Source organism: Falco naumanni, chromosome 2 (assembly GCF_017639655.2).
Source record: "Falco naumanni isolate bFalNau1 chromosome 2, bFalNau1.pat, whole genome shotgun sequence".
NCBI lineage: Eukaryota > Metazoa > Chordata > Aves > Falconiformes > Falconidae > Falco > Falco naumanni.
The window spans coordinates 71,569,742-71,593,739 of NC_054055.1; the positions used below are offsets into that span (position 1 = coordinate 71,569,742).

Sequence of the window (23,998 nt, forward strand, 5' to 3'; positions counted from 1 at the left end):
ATTGTTTGTTGCTAAGTTTGTGTGGTTTTTCTCTGGAACCATCATGTGTGGTTATGCAAAATCACAACAGTTTGTTCACATCAGGCTTGTTTCTTCATAAATAACCTAGGTTTTCCCTTCTTTTAATAGTAATTCCCACTAACCATGGACGCACACTCATCCCATGTATCCATGTGAGGGATTCCTGTAATGACAGGTTTTACATAAAGACCAGTGTTCAAGGCTTCTTTTTCACTGTCAGTCTTCCAGATTAAGAAACAGAGAACGTGCATTCAAGTATGGATCTTTCACCACAAAAGTATTTGATGGAGTTCCCAGACCTCTAAACAAATTGTTTTCTATGACCTTCAAAACACTGGCACAGAGTTTTACAAAAATTACTTTGAGTTGTTTTTGAATTTTCACGATTGTTTGTCCACATTAAAGATGACAGGCTTTCATTTGTAAGTCCTTTTTGTCCATCCCAGATCAGAACTACGACATAGTCACCATAGGAGCACCAGCAGCTCATTGTCAAGGCTTTAAATCGGGTGGCTTGCGGAAAAAGCTGCATAAATTTGAAGAGGCAAAGAAACAGTAAGTAGAAATGTTGTGTCAGCTGTTTTTGTGCCTTTTCCTCCTGGTCTATGCTCGATGATTTGGACAATCACTCCATTCTATGTTTTTGTTGCACTTCATTCAGTAGTTCTACTATACAATGTGAAGACTATTCCATGCTTTTTTCCAAAGAATGAAAGGGAAAAAAAAGTTTCTCCTGTATATTACCATATCTCATGTGCTTACTGATGGGTCCTTTCTAATAGTCTTTTCAGTGAAATCTTTAGTTTTCCTGAATACTTGTTCATTCATTTAGTTTAGGTATTTTGGGTGTTGAGTTTATGTTCTGCCTAACTGTGGATTAGAAAATTCGTCTGTAGAACCTTCTCAGCTGCACTGCGTCATGCTTTCAACCCATTATTTTTGGGAGACTTTCACCTCTCTCATAGCTTTGGGGTCCTATTGCTGAACTCTCGTAAGTACACAACAGCTGTGCTTGATAGGCAAATTCCTTGTTGACAAATTTGGTTTAGTTCTGGGACTGTTGCTGGAGGCTCTTCTGCACTACCTACAAGTTAATGCACAGATCAGGCTTCTGAATCCGGCCTCACTCTGCTGTGCAGGCAGGCTGCTTGACCTCCACAGTCCTGTCAAGGACCGTCTAGTGACCTCTCTGGAAGTGCAACCGTATGTACTAGAGGAAGGGGCAGAAATTGGGAAGGTCACATATGCTAAAAGGAGAGACCTGCATGGTACTGACTCCAGCTTCCAAGGAAGAGATGATGTTGTCTGGGTTTGCGTTACTTCTGCTGCAGTATGGAGAATTTAAGGACAATGAGAGCAGCAGGACAAGGAGTCATTGTAGCCAAGGAAAAGGAGACCTCAATAATGCACTTCCAAAGAAAGGTTTTGTAGGATTTGTAGCTGATGGGAGGAGGGAGTGACGCGGGAGCAATGCTCTGCCAACTGCAGAATTAATTTTGTCAGTGGACAAGTGAATACCAGCATCAACATCAGATGTGTACTGATGAAAAGATTGGTACAAAAGTATGCCTAGTGTAATTATTCCTGACTTACAGACTGCACAAGAATGGGACTAGAGGAAACTGTAAACCTGGAAACACTGGTATGCTAGGCTTGCCCTTCCTGTTCTTTTAATACCAGTATTGCTTTCTGAAATAATCTCCTTCTATCAGCTTAGCTACTGAAGTGGGCCTCACTCCTGAAATATCTTAAGTTCCTGTGTCATCTTTTCCCAGCTCCCCCCACCTGCCAATAATTAAGCTGACAAGAAAGCTTAATCTCTGTCCGGTACTTTTCTTCAAAGCTTTACAGAACTGTTCCTTCTGGGTCCATAAAAACTGCAGGTTCAACATTTGGAAGAATAACTTTCCTTTAAGTGTTTCTATGTTATCATAAAAACCAGTATAGTAGAACTGAGATCCATCGCCTCAGTTTCAGTGTTACAGAGTATCATTCAGTTCTTCCTCCTTTCATTGGTAAAACTGTGCTTGGTGCATCCACATTTCCCCAGAACAACACATGGGCATCTGGCAATCTGTGGGTTTTTGCTTACAAGTTTAATCATTATGTACCTGCCTTGTTGAAAAAATGACTCCGATCAGTTATTTCCCCAAACATCCTTTGTTTTCTTTTCTGCTTTTGGTATTTGCTAACAATCTGCTAATTTTATTTTGGTTTTTTTGTTTTTTTAGCAGTTATGAGGAGTGTTGGTGAGTTTTCTGTTTCTGATAGTTCTGTAGAGAGGGTTTCTGTTCTTTGGGTTGTTTTATTTTCCTCCTTTTCTTTGGCAAAGATCTGGTGTGTTTTAAAGTGTGCAGGGCTTTTTAATGTCATGCGTCGTGGCATCCCTAATTGTGCCCTAAGTAATTGTAGCTGCTTTGTAGAACATGATGTGTGAATGAATGTTATTTCATCTGCAATGTTTGTTTGTAATGAACAGCTAGTTGCCTTGAGCTCTCGGATCATAAGTTAGAAAGCTGAAGTTCATAACACAAGAATTTTACATCTTTTTCTGTGTTATTTTGAGAGAAAACTGTCTGGAGAAAGAAACTTTCTGCCAGAGATGGAAGATAATTAAGATAACGATGTATTTTTAAATCCTTATGGTGATAGATTGGGCATGGTTTATATTTTTGTAACCCATGTCTTCATTTAAAATTTTTCAGTTAACTTTTGTTTATTTTTCTCCATGTTGTAGTGTTCAGTGCTATGAAAAGGGAACATTACTTAATGGTTCAGCAGTGCGGAAGTTCTGCTCTGAATTACTCATATTAAAGGTTGAACCTTAATTCACTGAGAGTTTAAGGCTGTGTTACGGTTTGCTGATATAGTACAATGAGAGCTGTTCATTTGAAAAAGCAATTGCAGGTTGGAAAGTATATGTGAACTTTACACCATAAATTTTCCCCCTGATCATCCCAGCAAATGTTTGTGATTAAAAATGTAATAATTCTAAATCAGATCTCAATATGCTGCATGGCCGTTCCTGCCAAATATGTCTTTATGCATGTTAACCACACTGTCGTGGAAAGAAATTGCTCAGAGGAATTGTCACTAACATCACCAGTCAATAGAGAGCACAAATCATGTACAGGGAAAGTCCTAAAAGCTGAGATTAATTTGCTGTATGGTGTAGCAGTAGTGGGGAGTGGTTGTTCTCTGCTCCACACGGGTGGGTGACCAGAGGGACACAGATAAGGAAACTCTTTCAAGAATCACTTCTGCATTATATCCTTTGAAAACAAATCCCTCATCTTCTCTTGTAAGGGAGCTCAGACAGACACTGGGACTTGCCTTAATGTTGGTTAAGAGACAAGAATCGTTATTTGTGGCAATGATTTTAAAGCATGCCCCACTCAACCCTCCTGTCTTACCTCACAGATACGCTGCAGAAATTAACAGCATTGCTCTAGGGGTAGCAGAGGAATTCACACTCCTTGGATGTTGTGATCTGAGGTAACTGACTGGAAAAGAAACTCCTCTCTGTGTAGTCTCTCAGTGTAGCTGTTCCCATTGAACAGTGCTGAGATTGGTGTAAACAGTAGATATTTCTGTGCTGTTCCTATGCTGAAGCCATTCATGACTGGGAAAAAAAAAATAAGATGATACAGAATTGGTGTCACCTCATGCTTGATGCCACATTATGAATGGACATCACACTTGTCACAGCTGGAGCTGATGTAAAGGCCTGGTCTTTGCATAGCTTTACTACTGGGAGGAAGAAAACAGCAAATTGCCTGGCAAACGAGGTAGTAGTGGATTCGTTCCAAATAGTTAACTAAGAGCACAACTTCAGCTTAAAGTAATTTTCTAAGCTAAAAGGCAGCTTTTATGAACAGCTTTTCAGATAGGATTAAGTCCCCCTTCAGAAGTGCTGCTCTCTCCCCAGCAGTTACAGGAGTCCAGGCATCTGTCTTGGACTGGAGAAGCAACTGCTGTAAACATCTAAGCTTAGAGGACATAAACTGTTCTACTCCACTGCCAAGTAAGCAGTCTTAAAGGAGCTGCAGTATCACAATATAAAGATGTTTCATTGGTATATATATTTCATTATTTCACTTACTGCTTGGAAAAGGCCAAATTTGGTATTGCTTTATATTGTTACAGCTGAGTTTATAATAGGGACAGGTGTATCCTGTCCCTGGTTCAGTCTAGTAAGCGTGTGCTAACAAAAGCTACACCAAGGACAGAGTCCATGGATTAGCTTGGAGATACACTTTGGGTTTTATATATCATAACATTGTTTTTGCTGGTGTCACTTGAATCAGGCCCACAATAGAGGAAAGGATGTGTGAGCAGGAGGATTCTTTGTTAATACCACAGTGTTTGCATTATGGATCTGAGTGACATTTCTGTATTAGGAGTGCAAATTTTCTTTTCGTGGAGCTAGTAGCTATGTGGTAAAACAGGGTTGTAAACCTGACCTCAGTGAAGTGTCTGTGTTGTAAGGAGAGGGAGAGTGGGGTAGGCTGTCTCTGAAAACAGTGTTTCTGTATTGGATGGTAAAATCACCCACATTCTCCTCAGCAAAAGTGTCCCTCTGGTATACAAGCTCTGCCCACAGCTCTTTGGCATAAGGGCAAATCTGCAACCGAATGCTTTCGGCTAAAGGCAGAGAAGGCTCTAGGATCATGTTCCTGCTGTGCAATTGCCCACTGGCCTTTCAGTGTTGACTGCTAGCTTAGGTAAAATCTTGTTGTGTGCCATTAATTCCCCAGCATGCCACTGTTACGTCTGTACCTCTAGATCAGTTTGCCCCCTAAAACCAGTCTTTCTTTTTCAGCACTTCCACAAGTTCCCAGTCTATAATATACATCCCACAGGACATTGTTAGAGCAAAGGAAATTATTGCACAAATCAACACCCTGAAAACACAAGTCAGTTACTATGCAGAAAGGCTCTCAAGAGCTGCCAAGGATAGATCAGCTAATGGCCTTGAAAGAACACTTGCCATCCTAGCAGACAAGGTAAGAGAATAATACGTTTCCACACAGAAGTACAGTGTGGGATTTTTTTCTCTCTCTCCATCTTTAGTAGTTTTTTTGAAACATTTATTTTACCTTGTTCAGTAGTGTATTGTAACATGTACAGTCTTAAAGAAAAAGCAAAATCAGACTGGCCTTTAAAATTTGCTGCTTTTTATTTAGGTTGTCTCCTACTTCTCACACTCTTCCCTTCACCTGCTCTTGAGTGCAGTGGAGAGCAATGTCTTCTGGTTCCCTCTATTCATTCATCATATTCCAGAAATATGCATTCTCCACTTTCTTTTACAACTTTTTCTCCATAACTACCTGTGGTTTTTTTAATGTTCTTCTGAGTCATCTGTCAAGCAGCAGCCACTAGGCAAAAGTTAATGAAACAGTAATGTATTTTTCTGCTGGTGAAGTAAGGAATAATAGTGACACAGCCTTTGCTTGAATTATAGTGATATGAATCAGTTATTTCTCTATGGGTGATAACAGGAATGAGACTGCACCCACAGCTGAACGCAGTCTTATTTACAGGGACAAAGAAACAAATACAGTTTTACTGACCTTTTCTGTCCCTGAAGCAGATCTGAAGGTTGTAAATGGCAGTAATGGCCAACCAGCTTGCCATACATTGTCCCCGTGGAGAAGATATGCATACAACTTTGTAGAGTGCAAAAAATAATGTGACCCCATATAAATGTCTTGTTTATTTTAATATTCATTGTAAATGAGTAGAGTATATATAACTGATCTGTGGGATTTTCTACAGCTGGATGACGTGTATATATAACATAGTAAGGGCTTGTTTGTTATTTTCTTTTTTTTAATAGACACACAGGCCAGATACTTTTCATATTCACATAACTTACAGAAATCATTTAGTACAACATCACTAAATAAGACAGGGAACAAGTTGCTTTGATTAGTGGGTTGTATCTTCAGCCCTCCTTTTAAGTCTTGTTACGATTTCAGAGGATGGTGGATGTTAAGCATGGTTTCTGGTGTGGCAGCTGTTGTGTGAAGTATAAAAATGTCTTCACATTGTTCTAAGCTTTTGTTCAGTGGGAGAGTGAAGTGCAAATAAAGGTAAAATGCAGAATTATTAGTGAAATTTTCAACAATTGCAAGGCTAACATAGTAGTACAGACTTCAGAAATGTGCCATTTGTACTTTGGTATCCTGTATTGCTTTGTAAGGCCATTCATAACATTATTTTAAAAGGCACCTTAGAGACTTCTAAGCAATGGTTAGTTTCTTTTACAGAATATGACTACTTCTTTTTTCTTTCTGCAAAAGAATATAGTATAAATTGTGCACAGAATAATAAAAAGCTGTTAAAACATGGGGGGGGGGTTATTGCTTTTTAGACCCGGCAACTTGTCACAGTCTGTGACTGCAAGCTGTTGGCAAATTCAATACATGGACTGAATGCTGCAAGGCCAGACTACATAGCTTCAAAAGCATCTCCAACCTCTGGAGAAGGGGAGCAAGTGATGCTGAGGAATGATCAAGATACACTTGTGGCCAGATGGACAGGAAGAAATAGCCGATCTTCTCTGCAGGTGGATTGGCATGAAGAGGAATGGGTATGTTTGCATAATGGAGTGATGAATATTTTCTTCTTTGTAGTTTTTGTTTGCTGTGTTCTTTTGTTTATCAGTTCTGTTTATAAGCTCAGGATATGCATAGGATGAGTATTTTGGAGTTATTGGTCAACTACCAAAGATGTTTCCTCTATTCTATGCTCGGTTGCTCCTTGGCACAGGGATACAAACAGGCCTCAATAAATATTTTGAGGTCTCCTAAACAGCGGAAATCATGACAGTAGGTGCATGACTTATCTGAAGTTGGTTCCAAGGGAAAGTAAATATCTTTTAAAGTAAAAAAACTGACCGCACTGCAAAGAGCTTTTAGACTTCTCAAAATAAAGCATATTTTGTGTGTGTTAGCTATGCAATTCAGCCTTTCTGGTTTTTATTCTCATCTAAATCTTTAGAACTTGCAGTTCATCTCTGTTTTGTTTATGAACAGCATTTTAAAACTGTTTACACAAAGTATTTAAATGATTTTCCTTACCACACTGCCAACTGAAATGAGAATTGGGCTGTGTAAATTCTGTCATTGTGTAATATAAACAGAAGTTAATTAAATCTCAAAATTAGTTGACATTAATTAAAATAATTATTAATATTGTGAAATACCAATTTTGCAATGAGATCCGATTCATCTTGGAAGTGAGTCCTTGCTAATTTTGATTGTTTTGGCGTACTTTGACTTACAGTCAAGACTCACAGTAATGAGATCTGAATAAAGCCAATTCAGTTATTTAGATAGTAACACAATGCAGTGATTTTATCTGTAATTCACTGAGTTATATAGGAAACAATACATGTGATTGTATGCAATTATTATGTCTAACATGAGTTTCAAGAATAAACAATAGTGCCAACTGGAAATTGGAATAGTATTGCAGGAAGGGGCACTTAAAATTGTTCAGCAAATTTGCTTAGAATATAGTTTTGCAATTTACCATGCAAGTCGTGCTGCTACATATTGTTGATATGCTGGGATACATTGTTTATATATCCAGAATTTGTGTGTGCACCAATAGAACCACATAGCCTAAAGGAAACTTTACAGAGGAATTGTGACTAGAAACACAGGAGGAAGCATATTGCCAAGGGATTTGTTACCCAATGTCACTTTTTAAATTGAGAAATAAATGTTTTCTTTTAAGGAGAAAGTTTGGTTGAATGTTGACAAAAGTCTGGAGTGTATTATACAGAGAGTGGACAAACTTCTCCAGAAGGAGCGCTTGCAAAGTGACAGCTGTGAAGATGTTTTCCAGTGTGACGTCAGCTGTACTAGTAAGAAAGGTAATCGGGACACTCGTGCCTACTGGATAAATCCAGAAGATTTAAATGAGACCTCACCATCCTCACCACCATCTTCATCATCCTCACCACCACCTTCATCCACACCATCCTGTGCATGCCATTCTCTCAGAAAGACAAGTGCGTATGCCAGACACTGCTTCTCATTGCTGCTCCCTTCCTGTGTGCTGGCATCATTCCTAAGCCTCCGTTACATCCTTCCATGTGTTTTTAGTTCAGCGGTGGTGTTAAACACTGATTGTCAGGCAGAAAGGGCTGGTGGCATGCTGGGAGCTGCTAAGCTCATTACTTAATTTGAAATCCTGATCCCACTGAAATCATTGCCAAATCCATTGATAACAGTGGCATTTAGTTTTGACGCTGGGTGTTTTAAGCTGGTAAAACAGGTGTTTGGGTTAGCATATGTCAGACACCACCTCTGGTAGCTTTTCTGTTGGCTTCAGCTTCTTTGCAGCAATCAAAGCTTATTACAGTGAGCCTGTATAAAAGAGAAATAAAACATGAGAGAAGTGCAGGCACTACTGCAACACTAATGGTCCCAGCTGGGCTGCCAAAGCATAGGAGAGCAGACAGGCGGTCCCATTAGATTGACCTGAACTTGGATGAACCTACTGGAGTTTAAAGCAAGTTTTAAACCAAATTGTCAAAAGCTGTGGCGCTGAGGCACACAGCTAGCCTTCTTGTGGTGGGAAGGTAGGAACTGGCAGTGCAACCTCTGAGCAGAATAATCCTATCAAAATCTGAGGTAATGTGGATGCTGAATTGAATCCAACATAATGCCATGAGCATGTGAATGAAAGTTATCCTTATCAGTTTAGGTTGACAGTTTTGCAGTTGTGCATTAAATTTCAGAATTACTTCATTTACATATATACTTATTTGACTTATTCTCACATTCTTTACATGTGGTCACTATTATTTGGCCACTTAATAGAGCAGGTATGCTAAGCTAAATTCTAGAAAGACTGATCTGTGTTTTCATTTCCTTCTTCCTGTTCTGTCTTATCATTTGGTGGCCCTTTGTCCTTTATGTGTGTCTGTGACTTCACATCCATCCCATTGTTAATGTTGCAGTGGAAGGCAGTACCTTAGCAAAAGGAAGCAAGATAAAAGTTAAATGTTAATACATTTTTGTGTAGCTTTGTACATGTTCCTTATGGTTTGCTTAGTATCTTAAATGGCCACGTTTTTGTAAGTTAGACCGACATTTTGTGTATTATAAAGGAATAAGAGAGTTGGTCCTTGTTTGAGAATGTGTTCTCTCTTAATCTTTGACTACATTTCTTCTACCAGTTTGATACCTTTTAATGTTTTTATTTGCTAGATAGTTTAGATAAAGTTTTATATGTGTTTACATGAAAATTTTACCAGTAAACTTCAATGCACCTACATGATTAAAATGAGTAAAATTGTGGATTTTTAATATTAAAAAGAACAGAAAAAATCTGTGGTGGGTGATATCAGAAGTTTTTCCCAAGACAGTTTGATGCTGAAAGCATCTTGGAATAGTCATAGAATCAGAATCACAGAATGGTCAGGGTTGGAAGGGACCTCTGAAGATCATCTAGTTCAAACGGCTGCTAAAGTAGGTTCACCTGGAGCAGGTTGCACAGAGTTGCATCCAGGTGGGTTTTGAGTATCTCCAGAGAAGGAGACTGCACAACCTCTCTGGGTAGCCTGCTCCAGTGCTCTCACCCTCAAATACAAGATACTTTTCCTCATATTCAGATGGAGCCTGCTGTGTTGCAGTTTGTGCCCAGTGCTGCTTGTCCTTTTGCTGGGCACCGCTGAAAAGAGCCTGGCCCCATCCTCATTTCCCAGTGCTGCTTAAGTGCAATGACTAGATCTGAAGTCTGACTGTCAACCAATGTTGGGTGAATTTAACTTAAAAAATCCTGGAGAGGAAATCCTGTTTCTCAGGTATCTGGTGCAAACACTGTTTATAGGTTGTAAAGAGCAATTTTAATTACACGTGGGAAATTTCTTATAAGCCAGGGCAAGCTGAATACTTTGATCACATCAGCATCAGATGTAGTTCCTAAGTAATGGCCCATGTTTTTGACGGAGGGACAGGTTCAATACTGTGAAAAAACCTGGTCTTACTGAATTCAGTGGGAATTTTCCCATTGAGTTACTTTCTTCGACTCCACACAGACCTTGGCCTGTTAAATGGTTTTAAACAGAAAGAGGGTAGGTTTTGACTAGATGTAAGGAGGAAAGTTTTTACAATGAGTGTGGTGAAACACTGGAGCAGGTTGCCCAGGGAGGTGGTAGATCTCCCATCCCTGGAAACATTCAAGGTCAGGCTGGATGGGGCTCTGAGCAACCTGGTCTAGTTGAAGATGTCCCTGCTTATTGCAGGGGGGTTGGAGTAGATGACTTCTAAAGGTGCCTTCCATCCCGTACTATGTTATGATTCTATGAATTCCCTTTCACTGTCATTTTTCACAAGTGATCATGGGAATAATTGACACAGAAGATCCTTTCTCTAAGTTCAGAATCACAGCATTTTAAAGCTTTTCCTTGTCATGTATTCAAAGAGCTAACACTTTTTCTGTTAGTAATTCTGAGTTTTGAGTAAATGACACTGAGCAGAGAGCAGCTAGAAATTGTTTTGAAAGTAATTGTTTCCAGAATTGGCAAAAGAGAGACAGTAGAATATTATTGAAGGACTTTAGAGGATCTCTTCAGAAGTGAATGTTTGTGAAAGAAGATACTGCCTGAAACAGTAGAAGGGAGATTTAAGAAATTATTTTAAAATTTATTTTTGTTACAGGCTTAGGTATTCATTACTAAAATTACATGGGGGCATATAGCTTCTTTAATGAATGTGATGAGTTTTAATTCACAGAGAGTTTTTTTATCTTGGATTGTCTAGCTTAGCTGATTGTTTTAATGCATACAATTGAATTTTATATTTCTTGTTGTTATTTTCAAATTCATAATGCATTGACTAGTGAACCTGGATATAAACAACAGAAGTTTAAATCCTGTTAGCTTAATGAACTAGTTTTCATTAATGCAAGACATGCTCTAACAGAGTTTATATATTTTTTTTTTACTGTTTGCATTGCACTGTAGTGTATTTTCATCTGACAGCTTGTTCCTCCCACTGAAGTTAGTGTGGGACACTCACAGGCTTCACTGGTGAGGTTTCAGCCCTTAATATGCAATCTAATGCTTGTGTTAACTATCTCAGAAATTTTATAACAGAAATTTGTCTAAGATAGCAGAGTACTCTTTCTTTATTACTCTTAGTGTTGTGGGTGCCTTAATGTAATTTTCTGTTAAGTGCATTGAACTTACTGCTAGTCTTTTGCTGTTCTGTTTAGCAGCCTTTACTGCCAGCTTATTCTATAATTGCACTAAACCAGTGGTTCTCAAATTGTGCCCTGTGGATCACTGGGAATTGACAGCGCACTTGCTAGTAATCCACAGAGAGCCCTGGAGCTAGCAGGTACTGGTTTCCTCCAAGTCCTCATCCAGGTGTTCCTCTGATCAGAAAGAGTGGAATGGAGGAGACAGCCCCTGCCCTCGGTGCCTGCAGGCAAAGGAGTATCTCTGCTGAGCTCCTCTTCACTCAGTGGAGGTGTTTGAGAACCCTGGCATTGAGCATTTGAGTTGCTTATATTTAGACTGTGTTGCTGCTCCCTAATCATGCATGTTGCCCCTCCATTTCTGTGCAGATTGCAGCCCTGCTCCGGAAGAATCTGCCCCAGGTATGTGCATTCATGGCTTCTGCTTCTTCTGAAAATCGCAGGGGTTTGTTTGTAATTGACAACTGAACAAGTGCCTCGCTGTAAAGATTGACCATTTTGAAATGGTCGTGCTCTGCAATATCACGTGAGTTACCTAAGCATATCGAGAAGTTATTATTTCCTAAATAATAGTGCGAGGAGGTATCTGGTAACTCCTCATACCCAGGTATGGGAGAGCACTTGTTCATGGTCTCTTTGGTTTCTCCAGTTGATGTGTTTTAGCAGACTGTCATAGGTGACAATGATTTAAGGCCTGTTCCAAATGTCATTGAAGTCTATGGGAGCCTGACATTTTGGACATTTCAGACATGCCATTTCATATGTGCTGTTGAGCTGGCCTTTCTGAATGGGGTCATAAGCAGAACATGGAGCAATCAACAAGGATGATGAAAAATCTCTGTTGTGGCTACACACCAACACACCAAGCAGTGTTGGGTGCTGCAAGTCTGATGTTTCAGAATACAGAATCTAAGGGGATTCATCCCACTGTTTGTCTTCTTTCCTCTGTTCTTGACCTTCAGCACACTTCTGTTGCATTTACGAGGTCTGAATAATATGCCTGTGTAATAGCACTCTCTCCCAGCTAGATGGCTATAATTTCTCCCATCTGAGAACAGTTTAACCTGAGTTCAATGAAGGTTCAGTCTTTGAACTGTTACAGCATGGGCTCCTGGGTTTAGTGAAACCAATCGGAAATATAGCCCCAGTGCAGGTATGATTTTCCTCTTCACAAAGTATATTAACATTCTTCTCAGCTGTCCGCCCTGTTTCCTTCTATCACTGAGGAAATGTTATTAATCAGTGAAAGACTCCACAGGTTTTTAATTTTTGAAACATCACTTCAGTTTTTGCAAAATATGAATGGTGCATAAATGAATGTTATTTATTTATTTATACGATGGGAGTAATTAAAAGCAATCAAGTCACCCCAGCTGGGTACCTAGATATACTCCAGACTGCATCTTAAACTTAAGTGGCTGAAGGTGCAGTGTAGTGAAGCACTCGGTGCTTGCTTCCCTCTGAAACCAAATGTGACATGACTGTGTGCTTTTACTGGATCAGGGTACCTGATAAATGGTGAAAAGCAGCTACCACTTTAATAAATAAATATCTTTTTCAGAGATCGTGAGTCTTTGCAACCCTAAATTAAACCAAGGGCAACTGCAGGTGCCCAGTACTTTGATTTATGGATGCTAGCGTGTTTTTTTTTTTAACACAAAAAAACTAAAAACATATTTTCAAGGTCTGGAGGACAGTTATAATAATAATATTTTTATTGGTGTGGAGAAGAGAGACTCTTAGGGGGGAAAGCAAAAACCTTTACCACCTGACACTACATCCTTGATTTATACAGGCTTTATGTATTAGGTTCTCTTAAAAAGACATTATTTCTTTTATAAAATAGTAATAGTGCATAGTCAGAGAAGGTCCACTCCGTGAACTCATAGGCCTTCCCAGCATCCCTCCCTTCCTCCGCCTCTCCATCCAACCCTCCTTCCCTCCCTTCCTCCCTCTGACCCTCTTCCCTGCCTCCACCTTTCAAAATGCCACATTTCAAAGTGTACATTAAAGCAGGGGTCCTCAAACTTTTTAAACGGGGGCCGGCGCGCGGATGCAGTGGCAGGCAGTCATCTGTGGCTGCTTGGTTTCTCCCCCCCAACCCCTGGCGGGGGGTGTTCTGTAAGGGGGGTGTTCTGTAAATACCGGGGGCCGGCCCACGGGCCATAGTTTGAGGACCCCTGCATTAAAGTGTGACTTTGGTCAGCAGCAGTCATAAGAAGAATATCAAAGACTTACAGGGCCTAGTCTGCCCCTTATTTATGACCCAGATTTCAGTTGCAGCTGTCTGAGTGGAGACTGCAGGATTTGCCTCTTGATGTACAATATAAAGCACCCGAACAAATGACTGGCATCCTGCTGATTTGAACAATGCCGGTTTTCAAATGGAATAACTTTTAACATGAACTAGAAGCCTCTGATTAAAAAGCAGGATTTGTGTCCCAGACATACCAACAGCTAGCTTGGACTAGGTCTCTGGCTGTTGTAAATCTGTAACAACTTGTTGCATCTCCATTGTTTCAGGCCCTAAACCAAATCATCCTACCTGTGGATGTGCCCAGTGGAGTCTATAATAGGTTTAAAATGTTCTGATCATCTCGTAGAACATAACAGCAGAGCTCAAAGTAGTTTTCATATTAAAATTGGTGCCTCATGGTGTTTGAAGGTGCCATTTGATAGAAAATATACTTTCAGTAACAAAGTTCTGTTAGGAAAATTAGTGAGGGGAAGACAGAAGAACAGGAAAATCCAGGTGAAAATTGAACATTTAGAGACCTTTCACATTTATTTAAATGCTGCCAGTGTAATGTTAGGGTAATCAAACCGATTTGAGCCTGGGAGTGCAATTCCTTTTATTCTTGTTCACGGTTAATAGCAACTACCATTGACTAAAAAAATGAAAAGAATGTAGGTGACACCTCTGTGAAGTAGGTAGCAAAAAGCATTTATAATTTTGCAGGCTGACAAGAGTTTGTTTTTTCATGGCCAAAATGTTAAACCAAGAGAAGACACAGCACAGCATATTTTTGCTCATTACCCTGGATGAGCCACTGCATTACTTGTGAATGTTGGGAGGAAAAAAGCATCTAACAATTGCTTTATCTTCAGGCGAGCTGGTATACCACCAGTCTACTTTGTGATTACCCCAGCTAAACATATCTTTCAAATGAAGTGCTGCCAGATACACTAAAGTTCTATATCTCCACTGATTTAATAACTATATATAAGTATTTATATCCAGGCAATGAGATGATGATGATGTGCTGGCAGATCTTTTCAGTTCTTTCTTTCATTCTCATTTGTTTATGGAAAAGCTCTTAAATGGGGTAAGAGAGATACTGTTAGTATCATCTGTGTTTTGCGTTTTAAGCCTTTTAAGCTTTTCACAGGACCATGTTATGGCATCTGATTTATTTTGAGAGAAAATACTTAATAGAATATAAAAGCCATGCTGTAATACCTTGGCTGTTCTTTTGATGTTTCCTGCTTTTTTTTTTATGCCAATGGAACAGAGCCAAAGAACTTCCCCTTTATGTAGTTTATTAGGTTATCTATCTACCACATAGAACAAAAGCAAAAAGGATAGTTCTGTTAATCTTGTCAGTTATGTTTCTGTCAGCAGACTTCCAAAGTTCCCTTCTTTGGCCCGTTATCAAAGAAACATTTATTACCACTAGTTTGTAGCCCTGCCTTTGAGTCAAGATCCCAAACAACTTCCTTTCAGGGGCTTGAAGTGCCCCATTCATGCAGGTTCTGATCTGTACGTTGCCTTGTTCCTATAGCCAACTAGGCTGGGGGTTGTGTGTGCGTTCTGTTTGTGAGCTCCAGTGCTTTTTAAAATTAAAACACATTGTCCTTCCCTTTAAGAAGTGAAGTGTTCTTCTGTTTCAACCTTGTATTAAGGAGGGCAAAACCAAGGCATTACTGTATTTTCATTTTATATTGCTATACCAAAATCTGTTCTCTCTGCATCTGAAAAATTTTTCATACAGTTATGGGAATGGGTTTTTTTTAATTGGTGGTTGATTAAGATGAAAGATGAAGGAAGGAAAAGAAGCTGAGCTTGTGGAGCATTTTAAAGCAGAGCAATCTTCTAGGGAGAAGGAATGGCATGATGTTTGAGGTACTAAAGTAGAACTTTGGCAACCCAGTTTCATTTCTGCGCTTCCTGTATAGGACCTTGAACAGAGTCCCTCTGGGACATATCTCGTGTATTTCAGTGAAAGTCAAGCTCCAAACTACTTCCAAGGATCTGGCTAACTCCTGTCTAAATCACTATACTTTGTGTTTCTTGCTAGCTAGCTCTAAGCCTTCAAAGTCACTCAGCAAACAGAGGACACTTAAAGAGTACCTACATAAATTTTTCACCTCTCTGCCTTATTATTTCTATGCTTCAAATGGGAGATAGGCATTGTCTTACCTCACTGAGGTACAACAAGGATCAATAAGATGGCAAGGTGGTTGAATTATATACCAGTGAGTCCACAAAAGATTCAAAGGCAAGATATTTGGGAGAAATCTCATTGACAGAAATGGCTAAGCAGATGTTCTCTATTTCTGTTATATGGTGGACTCCATACTGTCTGTCCATGTATGCACTGTGAAAGGGTGTGTTTGAACATGCACACGCAGTCACATACACTTGTGTGTATAGATACTCATGCTTCTGTTATGCTTTCCAAGTCAGCTATTGTATAGCCTGTTCTCTGGGCACAAATCTGGAAGCTGTTACACAGCTGGGAAAGTCATAACAGCCTTACAGAGTAAAGTTCTCCATATTTTCCTCATGGACAACTACTCTGAAGGTTACTTAATTAATAACAAGCAGGATTAACCAGCCAGCCAAAATAAAACGAGCCCTAAATGTAAATTATCAACAGCTTTGACTTGCAACAGAAAGTTTCTTCTTAATGCCTGTTTGTTTGTTTCAGATAAAGTACTTACAGCACTGCTATTTCTTTCTTTTAACCAGGCGAATGGAGTGAAGCTCTTTATCCCTTGCTGACGACACTCACAGACTGTGTAGCCATGATGAGTGACAAGGCAAAGAAAGCCATGGTCTTTTTATTAATGCAGGACAGCGCCCCAACAATAGGGCTCTGCCTGAGCCTTCAGTATCGCAGGGATGTTGTCTTCTGCCAAACTGTAAGCAAGCAAATATGCATGGTTTGATTGCACTTCAACACGTGGTTGGGTTTACGTGAAACATGAAAGATTACTGTTTTCAGAACTTTTCAGATCTGTTCTACTCTTGGGTTTAACCCTGTGATCTCCTTTCATAGGCTGTGCTGTCCTGTCCTTACTGGTAACGTACATGCATTTGACAATATATAACTTCAGTGTCCCCTTGGCTATATATTCAGTATTTTTAAAAAATTATTCCAGAACTAGTGAAAATATACTGCTGTCTACGGAAACAACCTTTGCCTTCTAATGCCACCAAACTAAAACAAAAAGTAAGATGTGAAGGGGGGGGGAGGGAGGAGGGGAAAGCCCATGAGCAGAAAGTGTACTCCTTCAGTTACCTTTTGTTTTCTGCATCAAGAAAACCAACAAGACCTGTGATACCTAAGGAAAGACGTCCAGCTGCAGGGAGAGAAATGCGTGCTTTTTTTTTCTCCTAGAAGTTCTCTTTCTGGGCCTGCCTGAGGCCTCTTGTGTCAGCCACTGACTAGCAAGTTGTCTGCATTAAAAAACCTTCCACATTTCTTCTCTAGTGTGTCTGCTTCCCTGTGAAACCAGTATCTCGTTCATTTATTCCAAACAGCTTATCTCTTGGACAATGTTTGGTAGAGCTGTTGTCCCAAAATGTAGTATCTCATAGAGATAAATTCAGGATTTTTTTTCTATACAAAACCCACTTCATATTGCAGATAGTTTTTAAACTCAATGCTTTGAATATGTTGAATACGTTTGAATATGCTTACGCATCATAAACAGAACTTTATTCCCTTCTGTTTAATTCTGTAACAATGTCATACACCCATGTACATAGCATATGGCAATCACCTGGGAAATTCCTTTATTGACAGAGTGAGTTAAGACTAGCATTGATCTTAGATCTTAGAACTAGGTCTTCAGGATCTTGTCCTGAGTATTTTGAAACACTGGAGCCTGAATCTTTACATGATGCAAACAGATATTGCGTTTTTAAGCTTTCTTCAAATGTCTGATTTCTTTAAAAAAACCAACACGTTTATTCATACTAGCAAAATTAATGGCCTGGGACTAGCAGTGTTGCTTTTACATCTTTAACTAAAATAATTCTCCAAGGAAACTCTTGTAATTTGTAACTTGAAGACCCTAATACAAGCGATTGTATCCAGAAAACAAATAGATGTGAGGTCAACAGCAGTCACGTTTTGGGAGATCTTATGAGATGAAGGCAATGTGCCCTAAACCTGATTTTATTAATGTTTTGGGTTTTTGTTGGTTGGTTGTCTCTCTTCAGCTGCAAGGAAAAGAAGAGTGATGTTTAAGGGAAAAGCATATCAGTCTGAGATTTTATGGCACCTCTTATATTGTTTCTGCTTGGGGCTGAAGAGTCTTTTTTGTCTTGAATCATTTCACTCTTGTCTGTTTTCTCTCCCACAGCTGACGGCTCTCATTTGTGGTTTCATTATCAAGCTGAGGAACTGCCTGCATGATGATGGATTTCTAAGACAACTCTACACTATTGGGTTGCTTGCACAGTTTGAGAGCCTGCTGAGCACTTATGGTAAAGGCACAGGGCAAGTGGGTGGTATTAGCTATTGAGTCAGCAAATAAATTGATTACAGCAGAATCTGAGTGTTTGGGACAATTTGCATCTCACCTACAAAATGATTGTGAAAACTGAAATGCAAAACCAGATTATGTCCAGAGTACAACTCTGATTTTTTTCAGATTTAATTTAATTGCTTCTAAAAGATAAAGTGTACTTGCCTTATAATATAATGTCAAAGGTTTAAAATACCCCAAAACATCTAATAGTGATCTTTTTTTTCAGAAAAGAAATGGATTAAAATACTGGTAAGCTGGGAGAAACTGTGCCCCAAATGTGCTTTTTTTAATTGTCTTGACCTACTGTAATCCTGCAGTACAAAGTGAGATTGAAGAGAGGATACAGAAAGGGAAAGTACATCACTCAGAAGTGTTTCACTCATGTCTGAACAGCCATCTGGATGCCAGTTAAGGGAATGCTTTACTGAACAAATCTGGAATACTCTGTAACTTTTCCAACACAAAGGCTATCATGGCTGTGACAGTGCTGAGAAATACTTACTAGCATCGCCTAAACTGGAAAATCAGCATATCATCTACTTGAAGAATGGTAGTCTGAACTGTGCTAGATAATTACTGTTTCCTAAACATGCCAAACTCATAAAGTCAGTCATGACATTGTACGCGGTCTGTAGCCAAGGTGAAGGCCTGGGCTCCAGAGCCTCTCTTCATCCATAGAACTTCTTTATGAAAGTGATGATGTACAGTCATCATCAAATTGATAACGAGGAGTTGTACATAACAAAGAATGATTATGATTCTCTTTGTTTCCTCCTTGATTTAGGTGAGGAGCTGGCAATGCTAGAGGACATGAGTTTGGGAATCATGGACTTGAGGAATGTAACCTTTAAAGTAACTCAGGCCACATCAAATACATCTACTGACATGCTGCCAGTCATCACTGGAAATCGGTAAAAAGAAGTGGGGGGGAGGGATCAGGAAGTGGAGTGGGACTGCAGATGGGAGAAGCAGTGATACTGCACTTGAAATTAATTATGTGCTTTTGTACTGTGCTGTTTTTCTCATCAGAACTTGAAAGAAATACTTTGAAGTGGACTTAACTCATTTTCCCTGATGTTTCATTTTACAGAGAGGATATATAGCAAGGCTCAAACCATGGCAGTATTGTTTTGTGAATAAATATCATCTTGACCAAGCCTTCCATAATCATAAGCCAGAAGTATTCAATCTTTTCTTAAGCACTTGTGCTGGCTTTGAATTTCAGGCTGACTTCTGAGGCTGATCTTGTTGACTCAGTTCACTGCTGTTGGTCAGTGGGTCACTGCTTTACTGTGTGTCACTGGCTGCCATTAGCACCGTGGGGCACGGAGCACGTATCAAGCAGTTGCTTGGCTGCTGCTGAGGAGAAGCCGTTTTAGCATCAATTTCCAAACCATCAGGGCCAAACTGGCTTTAACGTATGGATGCTTGTGATATAGCAGACTGCTGCTCATTTTGGCCACTTGTCTGAAAAAGAAGTATTTTCAAGTTTGAGCTTAACAGCATTTTTTGTTTTGGAAGTCTGAAGTAACAAACATTCGCATCCTCACATAAAATGGAGTGGGAGTGATCTGTTACAGCTTTATTATGATGAGAAGCATTTAGAACAGTCACACTTCAGTTTGAATGTTGCAGCCTGCTTATGAGCTGGTCTTGCACTGGTTTCTGATGTGGGGCTGATGGGCCCCTGCGATAGTTTTTGCCCAGAGAGAGCCAGTTCACAGATGGGGATGAAGCTGTGGAAGGACAGAGGCCTCATGAAAGCTGATGTTTTTCTGTTTCTGTATTTCAGAGTCTTCAGCATCTTTTAGTTTCAAATCTGATTTCTGGAGGAAATAAAGTTTGTTCAGTTACAGTGTGATGTACCAAGCTCCACTGGAGCTTTGCCCAGCTTCATCCACATCTGAAAGAGTTAGAATTCTCAAAGATAAAAACATTTAGAGGAACTTTGTTAAGATTCACGTGCAGCTGAAGGAGGTCTGCAGTACAATTACGTATGTTATGGAAGGAGCTGAAACTGGTGGAAATGGCCAGCTGGCAGAAAATTCCTTTCAAAGAAAATCTTTAGTTGAAACTTGCCATCAGCTGTAGGTCACTAGTAGCAGGAATCCAGTCTTCATTGGTTTCATGTCTGCTAGTGCTGTATGTTATTTTTCTATCTAGATTTTACTCAAGAAAGAGAAGAAAGAAATCATGCGTATTTATAATGGCGCAAACTATTGGAAGCTTTACATTTAGATGTGAAAATAGGGGGTTTTGCTTTGAGATATAGCATAGGATTTGTGTGTCCATCCAGTGTAAATGTGGGACAGACCAGTTTGGATTACCTTATTATATATTTCTCAGAGCTGTTTTGCTATACTTGAGAATATATGCTGTACTTGAGAGTTCTGTGCTGTAAAGACTTGGATGTAACACCAAGGTGTTGCTACTGATACATTAACACAAAGCACACAAACCACAGCAGCTTGTATCTTAGCAGTTCCAGCATAGGGTAATATGACACACCTTAGTCTGAACTGATGTTATGGGGTAAGATAAGCTGCATTATCTCACATTTGCCATGAGATAAAACATACGCAGGGCTCTTTGCTGCAGCTCAGCTAACCCAAGGTAACCTGTTGTGCTGCAGGAACAGCTTGTAGGTCTGAATCGTAAGTTTCATGTCAGTGCTTTTGTTAGCTCCTCCTTCACTTTATGGTTGGGTTGCTACTATCATTGCCTCTATCTTTCTGCTCAGAAATACTAGTATTATTTACTGTATCAAAAAAATGTATCCTTTTATGTATGTGCATCATCACTAGCCTTTATCACTTTAAAATGAAATACACCTTACTCTTGATGAGACGGGCACATGCCAAAACTTTGCTTTTTCCCAAGTTGTACAAAAGCTGCAGTATTAATGAGCAGAACAAACCCAGCTTTTGTCAGGCGGCTGGCAGATTTGGTTGAAATTCCATGAGGATATAAAATCAGCATTACAGGTTGCTGCAGGTTTGTTTTTGAACTAGAATAGCTTTTCTGATTAGGAGCAAGCTGTGACAGTTCCTTAAAGTCCTCAGTTTTGACTGATACCTACTTTTTAATAGTCGTATTACGATCTAGATGGTAACCCTCTTTACATAAATAAGATGTTCTCGGAATGTAGCTTTTTGATCTTTATGTCTAATAGCTGTTTATTTATTTGCAGCGATGGATTTAATGTGAGGATCCCTTTGCCAAGCGCCTTGTTTGATTTGTTGCCGCGAGAGATTCAAAGTGGCATGTTACTGAGGGTTCAGCCTGTTCTTTTCAATGTGGGAATCAATGAGCAGCAAACCCTAGCAGAGAAGTACGTATTCAGTTGTGCAAGCTCAACCATAATGGCAGTTCAGCAATCTCCTGTCCTGATGGAAATACGTCTCTATGGAATTGCACTGTTGCATTACTAACAGTGATTCAGTTTTTCCAATATGCAAACAAGGGAATACTAAAGCTCTCAAATGCAAAACAAACAAAAGGAGGCCCTTTATACGGCACATAGCTGTGAAGCTCCTTACCTCCTGCGTTTGAGTCTAGAGCACGTTTATGTGGTTCAGAAGAGAATTTACAGAAGAGGAAATCTGTCATGGGCTATTTAACACAGAGGTGCTGCTTGTGACTCAAGACCTCTGTGAGCAACATCACTGGAGGCTGAGAGATCATTCTGAGTGTTGCTGTGTATAGGCCCTCGATTTTGCACTCTCACCTATACTCCATCTTCTGGCGACTGTCAAAACCCAGGATAATGGGCTAGATGGAGTTTTGTTTTAACGTATCTTTGCAGTACTTACGTAATGCAACACTGTTCTTGTAAAGCTGAAGAATATAATTATTTTATTATACTTACTAGGGAAACTTCAGTTTTGGAAGAGCCACCAGAGCTTTCCTCTGTTAGGGCTATATCCTGTAAAGAATACATTGACAGAGCACAGCTCTGATGGAGAACGCCAGTGAAGTCAGGCACATGCGTGTTGTGACAGCAGCCTTTAGTACCAGGGTGGAGTGTGCAGTATGGTGGTGACGGGCAACTAGAAAAAGTCTAACAAAAGCTTTCCAGCAGTTACTGTTGTCCTCTGCTGCCTGTGAAGGGAGCCCAAGCTGACTAGCATAGTTATGGATGTCAGCACTGTATGTGTGTTATCCATGTATGTAGATGCGGTTAGACGAGATGAATCATGGCATTGTTGACAATATTTATTACATTCATGGTTTATTACTCCTAGATCCATATCTCTTATTTACATATCTGAAGCAAAAGTTCTCAATCTTACCTGCTGATATTATGGTTATTATTAGCTTATGAACTAAACTGGTGAATTCATTATTAAAAATTTGAATTTTGGCAAAATGATTGACAAGATGGGTATTTAATATTGAAAGAGAGACACAAAAGCCAAAGAATTTTAAATGCTATTTTCTACAAGATTTTTCTTTCACCTTCTTCCCCACTTTCCCCCTCACGCTTGTTTATTTTCTTTTTCTGTAGTGAATCACTACAACATTTCTCTGTTACACTTTACTCTGCATTTGAATTGTTAGGAATTTCGCGGGCTGACTCTTCAGATTGTTTTCTGGTAGTCATATTGCCAAGTGCAGTTTTTTCACAGAAGAGGAGAAACCTTCTGCCTTGGGCTTAACTGTTCCCTTCTTCACTTTTTAAAGGTTTGGAGACACCTCACTGCAAGAAGTGATTAACATGGAAAGCTTAGTGCGGTTGAATTCGTATTTTGAGCAGTTCAAGGAAGTTTTGCCTGATGATTGTAAGTATTTGGTAATTAATTAATGGCAAATTTGATTGAACAGCACAATTCAGGCTGATTTTGTCATTTGTTTGCTTCATGATAGTTGCTTAAATGTTGATGGTACACCAGCGTTAGTAACCTCCAAGGAATTACGCAAGTCTATTTTAATACTTTGGTACTATGTAGAGCAGATTAAGGAGGTTTAAAGGTCAGCCTGATTTTTTAATTTACATGTACTTTACATCTCTTTCTAAGTGGTGTATGTAATGCAGCCAAGCAGTTAGAGTGCCATGATGGGAAGGTGTAAAAATGACAGGTTATAGCAGCAGCACTTTTATGTGCAGTTTTTGGTCATGTTCTCTGTATTTACAATAACCTGCACAAAGAGCAACTACCAGTTTTTAGGAACTTAAATCACTTTCCCTCTGCTTGTCCTTTGGCACTTTCCTATAATTGTTGCATCTGCAGCCAGCAACAGAGAAGTGTAGCACCTCAAAGAGAGACGGTAGCTATGACCTTGAATTTTACTTGTTATATAGGAAAATTTCTTGCTTGCTACTGTTTTTTTGGGAGGCAGTGGCATAAATGCTATTTACATGTGACCGCAACAATGGTGAAAATTCATGGATTTATTATTAATAGTATCAAATCTTTTGTAAGCTAATTTAATGGGTCCCACAGTTGCAGTTTTATTGCAGAAATACAAATGCAGCAACATGCAACAGTGTAGTAAGAATTCATCCGGTTAAAGTATGTTATTATACATTCAGTTACCCTGGGTTTTTTTTGATGCAGATGAGAGCAGAAGCTGTTTCTGTCTTCCATGCATTCATAATCCTGCATAATTAATTCTCTGAAATTTTAGCTGCAAAATTTTGATTTTTTATTATATAGTAGTCTAGCATCAGACTTTCTTGTAAAGTCCAAAAGTTAATCAATTTAAAGTGACTTTTGATCTGGTTTTCTCCGTATTACTTCATGTCTCTGTCTAGTCTTCAATAATAATAGTTCCCATAAAGCTTCTTCCTCTCCTTGATTTTGCTTGCTTTTTTTTACCTTCAGTCTTTTCCCTCATTCCCAAACCTCATATGTTGATACAATCGTCTTTTAGCTTTTGCTGTTTTTTCCTGAAACTTTTTTTATCCTGCAGTCTGTTTTCTGCCCTGTCATTTGTTCCTTTTCATGTTTTTTGAACTCTGAACTTTTTAAAAACAGAAGAGAATAAGTATAGA

At 39.3% G+C, this 23,998-nt stretch overlaps 1 protein-coding gene across 19 annotated transcripts in view; it reads left to right on the forward strand.

Annotated features, from left to right (window-relative positions):
- INPP4A (inositol polyphosphate-4-phosphatase type I A) overlaps positions 1-23,998 on the forward strand; it is a 131,462-nt gene that overhangs the window by 92,378 nt on the left and 15,086 nt on the right. For 6 of the 19 annotated variants that reach the window (XM_040584775.1, XM_040584776.1, XM_040584773.1 and 3 more), the window contains 11 exons: positions 468-576; positions 2,253-2,270; positions 4,844-5,027; positions 6,398-6,616; positions 7,768-8,044; positions 11,611-11,643; positions 16,214-16,386; positions 17,836-17,959; positions 18,788-18,914; positions 21,194-21,334; positions 22,687-22,784. In XM_040584775.1, coding sequence (XP_040440709.1) covers positions 468-576; positions 2,253-2,270; positions 4,844-5,027; positions 6,398-6,616; positions 7,768-8,044; positions 11,611-11,643; positions 16,214-16,386; positions 17,836-17,959; positions 18,788-18,914; positions 21,194-21,334; positions 22,687-22,784 — 1,503 coding nt within the window. The remainder of the gene's footprint in view (positions 1-467; positions 577-2,252; positions 2,271-4,843; positions 5,028-6,397; positions 6,617-7,767; positions 8,045-11,610; positions 11,644-16,213; positions 16,387-17,835; positions 17,960-18,787; positions 18,915-21,193; positions 21,335-22,686; positions 22,785-23,998) is intronic. The other 13 variants (XM_040584785.1, XM_040584787.1, XM_040584789.1 and 10 more) reach the window with 7 other exon arrangements.